Source organism: Nerophis ophidion, linkage group LG19 (assembly GCF_033978795.1).
Source record: "Nerophis ophidion isolate RoL-2023_Sa linkage group LG19, RoL_Noph_v1.0, whole genome shotgun sequence".
NCBI classification, from domain to species: domain Eukaryota; kingdom Metazoa; phylum Chordata; class Actinopteri; order Syngnathiformes; family Syngnathidae; genus Nerophis; species Nerophis ophidion.
This window is the reverse complement of record NC_084629.1, coordinates 9163237-9175516: the sequence shown is the minus strand read 5'-3', so window position 1 is coordinate 9175516 and position 12280 is coordinate 9163237. Positions and strand designations below refer to the sequence as shown.

Sequence of the window (12280 nt, the reverse complement as noted above, 5' to 3'; positions counted from 1 at the left end):
TTAAAAAAAAAAAGGCGCAGTTTCCCTTTAAAGCAGGGGTGTCCAAAGTGGGGCCCGCAGGCCATTTTTTAACGGCCCCACGGCATATTTTAAAAGTACTATGGAAAAAAATAAAAAGTGGTACAAAAGAGCAAACAGTTGAAATGTAACAAGAACATGATGCAATATTTACAACACAAAGCTGCCATGCAGGTTGTTTTTTTCTTAAAAAAAAAAAAAAAATGTGAATCAAAATCAATTATGAATTATTGACCTATTCAAGGCTCCAATTACATCAAATTAAATATTCCACTTTGAGATATTTTTTGGGGTAAATGTTGGATATTTTGTGTTTGCCATAAAAAAAACTAAGCTTTTTTTTTTTTTTTTTAAAGAATGGCCTAAAACAAACAAACAAAAAACAAAAACTTATAACTGACGGATATATCTGAAGTTGATCTCGAGACCATTGTTTTAAAAGTGAAAAGTAAAAATATATATATAATTTATTTTTTAACACTTTAATGAGTAGGACCCTTTTGGATCAGTGTTTTGTTTTTAAGTGTCATTGCACAAAAAATAATAATGAATTAAAATCAATGGTGTTATGAGTTGTTGACCTTTTTCCGGCTCCAATTATTATATAATCTCAAACATTCTACTTAAAAATTTTATTGGGTGAAAATATTGCATATTTTGTGTTTTTTTTTTCAATAAAAAAACATGGTTTTCTTTGACAAAAAGAGCATACAACTTAAATCTTTAAAAACGTCATATTGACAGGTAGACCTAATGTTGATCTAGAGATTTAAACTTGAATAATAATAATAACAAAAATAATAATACTGAATAATGACACATTTTTAACATTTTATTTTTACCAAAACCCTTTGGGGTCCCCGGGATCAGGCCTAAATGTATATTTTTTATTCATATATTGTATTGTTTTTTATAATAAATGGCCCCCACTTGCTTTGATTATTAAGTGTGCGGCCCTCAGTGGAAAAAGTTTGGACACCCCTACTTTAAAGGGACCACAAGAGGCTGTATTATGACACATGTGATGGTATCATTTATGATATTGCAATCAATTATTGATTGTGGATTATAGACTCCTACACATTTTTTTTTAGCCGCTACATAAAAAATACATCAGATTTAATGTTATGGAAGACATTTAAATTGAAATGAGATATTTGTCATGTCATCAGTGTGCCTTTGCCCAAAATATTGTACGGTCTGTAAAAAAATAACATGTATAATAATGACATTATTACAATAAATAAATGTGTTAAAAGTAAGAAATATCATATATTGTCACTGGTATTGCAATTTTTGTAATGTCGATGAGTCAAACTATTAAGAACATTTTCCAGCATGATCAGGCAGTACAATTTAACCATATTCTTGAAATAATACCTCTAAAACAGGGGTGTCCAAAGTGTGGCCCGCAGCTCAAGTTTTTTTGACCCGCAGCATATTGTCGAAATAAAATCCGACAAAAAAACAATAAAAATGTAAGCATAATAAGCAAATATGGTAGCTAATTTTAATACTAATACTTAATACGAAGCTGGCACATTGTTTTGTCTGTAAATGTATCTCTGTTTTAGATACTTTTTTTTTTTTTTTACAAAATAAAATATCAAAACAGCCCGCGCATGCTTTGACTCGTCAGCCTGCGGCCCTTTTTGGAAAAAGTTTGGACACCCCTGCTGTAAAATGAAGCAAAGAAAAAAATTTATCATACAGTTGTGATCAAAATTATTCAACCCCCACACAATTCTGGTGTTTTAGCAAGTTGGACATTTATTCCGTATTTTGTTTATAGTCATATCAAATAAAAATGTGTCAAATAGATAAATGCAACTTGAATTACAACATTATATTTTGTAACATACCAAACAGTGTCATTTCTCTTGATATCTCATTGACAAAATTATTCAACCCCTTGAAGATCATAACTCTTAAGAACAGAATTTGAATAAGGTCTTTTTAATCAGGTGTTGAAAACACCTGTAGATGTGATTGGAACCATAACGAGCAACAATTAAACTGATTGAAAAAGACTGTGACGCTCAGCTTCTTGTAGATGGTCAATGGTGTATTTGCAACATGGTGAAGTCCAGGGAGTGGTCAAAGAAGTCAAGAGAGGAGGTCATTTCTCTTTATAAGAAAAGATATGGATATAAGAAAATAGCAAAGACATTACACATTCCAAGAGACACAGTTGGGAGCATAATTTGCAAGTTCAAAGCTAAAGGCACAGTGGAAACACTACCTGGGCGTGGTAGAAAGAGGATGCTGTCCGGTATTTGAAGCGTACAGTGGTGAAAAACCCCCGGGTAACAGCTGAGGAACTACAACAGGACTTTGCAGAGGGAGGAACGCAGGTTTCGTCCCAGACAATAAGGCGCGCACTACGAGATGAAGGCCTCCATGCCAGAACTCCCAGGCGCACCCTACTTCTGACTACCAGGCACAAGTAAAATAGACTCCAGAATGCCAAAAATCATCTGGACAAACCCCAAAGGTTTTGGGAAACTGTTCTATGGAGTGATGAGACAAAACTGGAACTCTTTGGGCCTATGCATCAACGTTATGTCTGGAGGAGCTTACAAAGAGAAGAACACCTTTCCTACTGTTAAGCATGGTGGGGCGTCAATCATGCTCTGGGGCTGTTTCTCTGCCTCAGGTACCGGGAATCTCCAGCGCGTTCAGGGCATTATGAATTCTGTTTCCTAGCAGGATATATTAGCTGCAAATGTCATGAAGTCAGTGACGAAGCTGAGGCTTGGGAGACGTTGGACCTTCCAACAGGACAACGATCCCAAGCATGCCTCCAAATCAACATCAGAGTGGTTGCAGAAGAAGGGCTGGAAGACTCTGGAGTGGCCTTCACAGTCGCCAGACCTAAATCCTCTAGAAAAGCTGTGGTGGGACTTGAAGAAGGCAGTTGCAGCACGCAAGCCCAAGAATATGAATGAACTGGAGGCCTTTGCCCAAGAGGAATGGGCTAAAATACCTGTAGATGGTTGCAAGAAGCTTGTGTCCGGTTATGTATCACCTTTGAAGGATGTCATTACTGCCAAAGGGTGTTCTACTAAGTACTAAAGATGCATGTAACGAGGGGGTTGAATCATTTTGTCAATGAGATATTAAGCCTTCCCGGGAAGGTTTATTCAGGTGTACTGGAGAGGAGGCTACCTCGGATCCAGGAGGAACAGTGTGGTTTTCGTCCTGGTCGTGGAGCTGTGGACCAGCTCTGTGCTCTCAGCAGGGTTCTTGAGGGTGCATGGGAGTTTGCCCAACCAGTCTACATGTGCTTTGTGGACTTGGAGAAGGCATTCGACCGTGTCCCTCGGGAAATCCTGTGGGGAGTGCTCGGAGAGTATGGGGTATCGGACTGTCTTATTGTGGCGGTCCGTTCCCTGTATGATCAGTGTCGGATCACTTGATCCGCATTGCTGGCAATAAGTCGGCCACGTTTCCAGTGAGGGTTGGACTCTGCCAAGGCTGTCCTTTGTCACCGATTCTGTTCATAACTTTTATGGACAGAATTTCTAGGCGCAGTCAAGGCGTTGAGGGGTTCCGGTTTGGTAACCGCAGGATTAGGTCTCTGCTTTTTGCAGATGATGTGGTCCTGATGGCTTCATCTGACCGGGATCTTCAGCTCTCGCTGGATCGGTTCGCAGCCGAGTGTGAAGCGACCGGAATGAGAATCAGCACCTCCAAGTCCGAATCCATGGTTCTCGCCCGGAAAAGGGTGGAATGCCATCTCCGGGTTGGGGAGGAGACCCTGCCCCAAGTGGAGGAGTTCAAGGACCTAGGAGTCTTGTTCACGAGTGAGGGAAGAGTGGATCGTGAGATCGACAGGCGGATCGGTGCGGCGTCTTCAGTAATACGGACGTTGTACCGATCCGTTGTGGTAAAGAAGGAGCTGAGCCGGAAGGCAAAGCTCTCAATTTACCGGTCGATCAACGTTCCCATCCTCACCTATGGTCATGAGCTTTGGGTCATGACCGAAAGGATAAGATCACGGGTACAAGCGGCCGAAATGAGTTTCCTCCGCCGTGTGGCGGGGCTCTCCCTTAGAGATAGGGTGAGAAGCTCTGCCATCCGGGAGGAACTCAAAGTAAAGCCGCTGCTCCTTCACATCGAGAGGAGTCAGATGAGGTGGTTCGGGCATCTGGTCAGGATGCCACCCAAACGCCTGCCTAGGGAGGTGTTTAGGGCACGTCCAACCGGTAGGAGGCCACGGGGAAGACCCAGGACACGTTGGGAAGACTATGTCTCCCGGCTGGCCTGGGAACGCCTCGGGATCCCCCGGGAAGAGCTAGACGAAGTGGCTGGGGAGAGGGAAGTCTGGGTTTCCCTGCTTAGGCTGTTGCCCCCGCGACCCGACCTCGGATAAGCGGAAGATGATGGATGGATATTAAGAAAAATGTCCTTTTTTGGTATTTTGTAAGATACAGTGTTACAATTTAAAATGCATTTGTCTATTTGACACATCTTTATTTGATATGACTATAAACAAAATACGGAATAAATGTCCAACTTGCTAAAACACCAAAATTGTGTGGGGGTTGAATCATTTTGATCACAACTGTAATGCAGTGTCTGGTCCATACTAGTCTCCAAAAGTAGTAAAAAAAAACAAAAAAATTGGAAGCCGCAGAAAAGAGTTAAAAACGAAATTGCATCGTAAAAGCACGTAAGCCCTACCTGTACATCCCATAATATCACACAGGCTGATGATGAAGAGTATCCGGGACGAGGATGCAGGTCTGGGCAGAGGGTACTGTCCCAGTCTCCTGTAGCCTTTCTTCTTGGGCAGGATCTGGAGGACGGTGAAGACCAGGCTGAGGACCGCGCTGCCCACCGTCAGAGCTCCGAACAGAAGCGGCTGGAAAGTCACCACCAGCTCGGTCGCCGGATCCCGGTTCGAGCAGCAGAACGTCTCCAGCCGAGGGGACGCCATGACGGTCTGTACACGCCACACACGCAGCACAGGCCGCTCGCTCTGAACACAAGGAAGAAAAGAGGGGGGAAAAAGGGAGGAGGAAATAAGTGAGCGTGCTTAGCTAAATTCTCAGAGAAATCACATGGTGCCATCATGTGCTTCTATTTAATCTGCTGCAGCACCACAATAGCTCTGTGCTGGACATGTGGCGTATTGTAACCACTTTGACCTTTTCATCTACAGTATGGGGCCCTTGCACTGGACACTATATTAGGTACACCACAGGGGTAGGGAACCTATGGCTCCCGAGCCAGATGTGGCTCTTTTGATGACTGCATCTGGCTCTCGAATTAATCTGAGCTGACACTGCCTAACACAATAAGTAATGAATAATTCCACTTATAATCACAGTACTAAAAATAACGTTAAAAATATAAAAATGCTCATGCATTTGAATCCATCCATCCTTTTTTTCTACCGCACCTGTTCAAGAAGTTGCCTTAAAGGTAAGAAATAATGTATTTATTATTGGTTAGTGTAGGGCTAGCCCTCTTGGGGGTTCTTTTACACACCTGTCGCTGATTTCGAGGCCGGTCCTGGCAACACCCCGCTTCGCTGCAGACCCGCAGGCCACGCCCCCTCCTAAGTTAGCTACAGAAAAACAACGTTATTACAAAGAATTAGAGACCTAGTATACTCTAGAAATGTTGGTCTTAATTAAAAATGCACACTTTTAGTTGTGTTCGGTGTTAAAAATATATTATATGGCTCTTAGGTGAATACATTTTAAAATATTTGGCTTCTTGGCTCTCTCAGACCAAAAAGGTTCCCGACCCCTGATCTAATACAAAGGCAGGATCAAAAATATTTCTTTACAAGCATCATGATGGCAAGGCTTGGATACATCCATCCATTTATTTCCTACCGCTTGTCCCTTTTTGGGGTCGCAGGGGGTGCTGGAGCCTATCTTAGCTGCATTCAGGCGGAAGGCGGTGTAAACCCTGAACAAGTCACGGATTAGATGCATATTTATAAAAAAAATAAAAAGAAGCTCATAATTGGTATTATTTATTCAAAATGAAAACAATTTCTTTAATTGTCTATCTGTGTTGGCCCTGCGATGAGGTGGCGACTTGTCCAGGGTGTACCCCGCCTTCCGCCCGATTGTAGCTGAGATAGGCGCCAGCGCCCCCGCGACCCCCAAAAAAGGGAATAAGCGGTAGAAAATGGATGGATAATTGTATTTACATAATTTCAAAATGCAAATTTATCATTTAAACAATAATTGAAATAAAACTCTAAAAATCCAAACATTATAATCCACTTATATAGAACATTAAAATGTCAAATAGTTTAATAAATCATATTAAATTAAAATTACAACTAATTTGGTTCTTCATGACCAGTCTCTAATTTCGGTAACACTTTGGTATGGGGAACATATTCACTATTAATTAGTTGCAAATTAGTAACATATTGGCTCTTAATTAGTCATTATTAAGTACTTATTAATGCTTTATTCTGCATGGCCTTATTATATAACCAATAAGCCATTAACTAAGAGTCCTCCCTCAAAAACCTCAGAATTATTGCTTATTAGTAACCCTAGCTTTCTGCTCCACTGCACCCAGTCTGTGGAACGCTCTCCCTGACCACCTGAGGGCACCTCAGACTGTGGATGCTTTTAAAAAAGGCTTAAAAACCCATCTTTAAAAAAAAAGCCTTTTTATAGACATGCATGCTGGTTCTAGCTATTAGGCTGTTTCTAGTTTTATATTCTATTAATTTTTATTATCTTTTTATTGTTATTATTACTATTTATTTTACACTGTTGCACTTTGAGGTTGTTTGCTCAACGTAAACTGCTTTTTTATAAATAAAATCTAACCCTAAACCTTATATGTTCCCCTGGTGTCCAAATAACTCGAAATTAAGTCTTTGTTACTTAGAATGTTCCCCATACTAAAGCGTTACCCTAATTTTATTTTTATTTACATTTTTTGAACCAGACTGATTGAAGGTTAGGTGCCGTCAGTTTATAATGAGATTTCCTTAAGTAGACACCATGCCCACAATTTGAATAAACAAACACAGCACCATCAAAAATATCTTCTTTTTTCCTGTCATAGAAAAAAAAAACATTTTGCCCACTAGTACACACACAGACATGGCATCTGAAAAGCGAAAGGTAACTGTGGAGTTTAAAGAGAAAATGCTGTTTTATGATAAACTCCATACATAGTTGTGTTCAACAAAATAATATTAACACATAATTAATTAATACTTGCATGTATTTATCTGTATTTACATTTAATTGTAAAATATTTTTTAATAGATTTATATATACATACAGTACAGGCCAAACGTTTGGACACACCTTCTCATTCATGTGTTCATTTTCTTTATTTTCATGACTATTTACATTGTAGATTAAACTATGAACGAACACATGTGGAGTTATGCACTTAACTAAAAAAAAGGTGAAATAACTGAACACATGTTTTATATTCTAGTTTCTCCAAAATAGCCACACTTTGCTCCGATTACTGCTTTGTACACTCTTGGCATTCTCTCCATGAGCTTTAAGCACACCTGTGAAGTGTGCTTAAAGCTCATGGAGCACATAAAAAAATTACAATAATGTAATGTAATTAAATTTGGAAAAAACTGTTAAATTGGCTGTTTGCAACCCAAGGTTGCTATGTTTTTAGCATTATATTTCATTATACATTTTACATTACTATTATGTTGTACTACAATACACAATAGTATATTGAACTGAGCATTTTTTCATAATAATTAAAAAATAATACATTTGAAATATCTAATCTATTTTTGCTCTTTCATGAACATTAAATTAACAATTTTAACATAAATTGTTTTATTGTTAATATGATTATCATGAATTGTAGCCATTATAGTACTCTAGTAAAGTATTTGTAAAATAATACAAATATAAAAAACTGATTTTTTTTTATTTTGTGACATGATTTTTTGACGTATTTGACATTTAGGTAATTTTCTTTGTGTAATAATATTTAAATTGAATTTTTTTTAGATAAAATAAAAATTCTAAAAACATATATATGATATTGTGAAGGGCTTCACGGTGGCAGAGGGGTTAGTGCGTCTGCCTCACAATACGAAGGTCCTGCAGTCCTGGGTTCAAATCCAGCCTCGGGATCTTTCTGTGTGGAGTTTGCATGTTCTCCCCGTGAATGCGTGGGTTCCCTCCGGGTACTCCGGCTTCCTCCCACTTCCAAAAACATGCACCTGGGGATAGGTTGATTGGCAACACTAAATTGGCCCTAGTGTGTGAATGTTGTCTGTCTATCTGTGTTGGCCCTGCGATGAGGTGGCGACTTGTCCAGGGTGTACCCCGCCTTCCGCCCGATTGTAGCTGAGATAGGCGCCAGCGCCCCCCGCGACCCCGAAAGGGAATAAGCGGTAGAAAATGGATGGATGGATGGATATTGTGAAGTGAAGTGAATTATATTTATATAGCGCTTTTCTCTAGTGACTCAAAGCGCTTTACATAGTGAAACCCAATATCTAAGTTACATTTAAACCAGTGTGGGTGGCACTGGGAGCAGGTGGGTAAAGGGTCTTGCCCAAGGACACAACGGCAGTGACTAGGACGGCGGAAGCGGGAATCGAACCTGCAACCCTCAAGTTGCTGGCACGGCCGCTCTACCAACCGAGCTATGCCGGTTGGTAGAGCCTGACATGTTTAAATATCTATTTAAATACCCCATGATTAATTTCTATATTAATAACCTTTTCAATTTATTGAATGGACTTTTATTATTACTATTATTTCTATTATCAAACCAATATTTAAAAAGTTCAACAAATAAAAGGAAACAGTGGATAGAAAATGTAAATTTACATTAAATAATTAAAACAATAAACAATATCAAATTGTGCATTCATTATTTAAGTTTTAAATAACAATTTAAAATAACTATACAGAACTTAGTGATTAACCATTTATTTATTTATATACATTTTTTTACAATTATGTGCAATTAATTAGTTAGTTACAGAATGACAGCACTTCAAAAATACAGTAAACGATACCTGTACTGTATTTTCATTGATCTGTTTTTTTGTTTTTTTTTTGCTCCATGGCTCCACCCACAGTTGCAAAACTGATTCAATATGATATAAAACATGTAAATATAATTTATCATTGTAGTAAACCAACAAGGACTCAGTCCTGACCTGAGGATGTAATTTAATGCATTTTTGGGTTTAAATATAAGTAGAATTACTATAATTGAGTCTAAATATATTGACATTTGTGAACAATGGGTCATGTGTGCAGCCTGTGAGTCTCACTGTCATGTGACCAGCTCTCGATACGAGCAATAGTGAACTCCAGTCTGTGTTTATATTAGCTAAGCTCTGTTGATTTTATGCTTGGATTGTTTGGAACACTTTGCCCCCTGTCTCGCTCTCCTCACTTATTATGATAAAGCGCTCCATCTACTTGAAATACGACAGAATACAGCAAGCTGACGACGGAGGCATCATAACAGATGACTTAAATGTATATATATATATATTTATTTATTTTTTGCATTTGTATTGCATATTACGGAGTTGCAAGGACCTGAAACCTAAAGGAGGCTGATATTTAATTCAATTTAATGTTCTTTTTTTTTTTTTTTTTATCCCCAGAGCTGGATTTATTGATTGTTAACAGTGGCGTTCCCTAAGGCTCCATACCAGAACCCCTGTTGTTTTATTGTCTTTCCGGACACATGTCCATTAGTGGTCATGAAATTCACCTTTATTTCAGAATTAGCGTCAATTATTTCAATATTTTTGGACCTCAAATTTATTTTTGTAAAATTTCAACTTATCGCTTGTAACATTTTTATTTTATTCTTGTAATTTTTCAGCTTGATTCCAATTTAGTTACAAATGCATTTTTGCTAAAGTCTCCCCATGTCTAGCATTACAAGATTACAGTTGGTACAAAATGCGGCTGCTAGACTTTTGACAAGAACAAGAAAGTTTGATCACATTACGCCTGTACTGGCTCACCTGCACTGGTTTCCTGTGCACTTAATAGAATAGAATAGAATAGAATAGAATGTACTTTATTGATCCCTGGGGGAAATTCAGCACCACAGTTCGCTCACAATAAACAATCAATCAATCAATGATTATTTATAAAGCCCTAAATCACTAGTGTCTCAAAGGGCTGCACAAACCACAACGACATCCTCGGTAGAGCCCACATAAGGGCAAGAAAAACTCACCCCAGTGGGACGTCGGTGACAATGATGACTATGAGAAACCTTGGAGAGGACCACATATGTGGGCAACCCTCCCCCCCCCCTCTAGGGGACCGAAAGCAATGGATGTCAAGCGGGTCTGACATGATACTGTGAAAGTTCAATCCATAGTGGATCCAACACAGCCGTGAGAGTCCAGTCCAAAGTGGATCCAACACAGTAGCGAGAGTCCCGTTCATAGTGGAGCCAACAGGAAACCATCCCAACCGGAGGCGGATCAGCAACGCAGAGATGTCCCAGCCGATACATAGACGAGCGGTCCATCCTGGGTGCCGACTCTGGACGAGCGGTCCATCCTGGGTCCCAACTCTGGACAGCCAGTACTTCATTCATGGACACCGGACCGGACCCCCTCCACAAAGGAGAGTGGGACAGAGGAGAAAAAGAAACAAAACGGCGGATCAAATGGTCTAAAAAGGGAGTATATCTAAAGGCTAGAGTATACAAATGAGTTTTAAGGTGAGACTTAAATGCTTCTACTGAGGTGGCATCTCGAACTGTTACCGGGAGGGCATTCCAGAGTACTGGAACCCGAACGGAAAACGCTCTATAGCCCGCAGACTTTTTTTTGGCTTTAGGAATCACTAATAAGCTGGAGTCTTTTGAACGCAGATTTCTTGCCGGGACATATGGTACAATACAATCGGCAAGATAGGATGGAGCTAGACCGTGTAGTATTTTATACGTAAGTAGTAAAACCTTAAAGTCACATCTTAAGTGCACAGGAAGCCAGTGCAGGTGAGCCAGTACAGGCGTAATGTGATCAAACTTTCTTGTTCTTGTCAAAAGTCTAGCAGCCGCATTTTGTACCAACTGTAATCTTTTAATGCTAGACATGGGGAGACCCGAAAATAATACGTTACAGTAATCGAGACGAGCTGTAACAAACGCATAGATAAAACAATGATAAAAATAGATCATATAATATATATAATATATTACATATATAATATATGAATAATATAAATATATTCTACATTTAAGTGCAGTCAAGGAACATATGCATTATACAGTCTGATGGCTGTCGGTATGAAGGACCTCCTGTGTCGTTCCGTGTTGCATTTTTGGGGTCTGAGCCTTCCACTGAACGTGCTCATTCTCTCTGCAAGATCCGAGTGTAGTGGGTGGGAGGTGTTGTCCATCATGGCTAGGAGTTTTGCTAGACTTCTCCTCTCTGACACCACCGCCAGAGAGTCCAGCTCCACTCCCACTACGTTACAGGCCTTCTAAAGTATTATCTTCTTTAAGATGTGACTTTAAGGTTTTACTACTTACGTATAAAATACTACACAGTCTAGCTCCATCCTATCTTGACGATTGTATTGTACCATATGTCCCGGCAAGAAATCTGTGTTCATGGAACTCCGGCTTATTAGTGATTCCCAGAGCCCAAAAAAAGTCTGCGGGCTATAGAGCGGTTTCTATTCGGGCTCCAGTACTCTGGAATTCCCTCCCGGTAACAGTTAGAGATGCTACCTCAGTAGAAGCATTTAAGTCCCATCTTAAAACTCATTTGTATACTCTAGCCTTTAAATAGACCCCCCTTTTAGACCAGTTGATCTGCCGTTTCTTTTCTTTTCTGCTCTGCCACTCTCCACGGCACAGGTTCGGTGGCCACGGATGAAGCGCTGGCCGTCTAAAGTTGGGACCCGGGATGGACCACTCGCCTGTGCATCAGTTGGGGACATCTTTGCGCTGCTGACCCGTCTCCGCTTGGGATGGTTTCCTGCTGGCCCCACTATGGACTGGACTCTCGCTATTATGTTAGATCCACTATGGACTGGACTATCACAATATTATGTTAGATCCACTCGACGTCCATTGCACCGGTCGCCCTGGGAGGGAGGGGGGGGGGGTCCTCTCCAAGGTTTCTGATTGTCCCATTGGGTTGAGTTTTTCCTTGCCCTGATGTGGGATCTGAACCGAGGATGTCGTTGTTGCTTGTGCAGCCCTTTGAGACACTTGTGATTTAGGGCTATATAAGTAAACATTGATTGATTGATTGTATTTTTGAAATATTTTACCTTAATTC

At 40.1% G+C, this 12280-nt stretch overlaps 1 protein-coding gene across 2 annotated transcripts in view; it reads right to left on the bottom strand.

Moving 5' to 3' along the window:
• The window catches only part of gpr143 (G protein-coupled receptor 143), a 56127-nt gene that overhangs the window by 27364 nt on the left and 16483 nt on the right, over positions 1-12280 (bottom strand). Inside the window, exons 3-4 of one of the 2 annotated variants that reach the window (XM_061879106.1) lie at positions 5515-5593; positions 4705-5002 (exon numbers count right to left, since the gene is read on the bottom strand). In XM_061879106.1, coding sequence (XP_061735090.1) covers positions 4705-4960 — 256 coding nt within the window. In that variant the 5' untranslated portion in view covers positions 4961-5002; positions 5515-5593. The remainder of the gene's footprint in view (positions 1-4704; positions 5003-5514; positions 5594-12280) is intronic. The other variant, XM_061879107.1, reaches the window with a different exon arrangement.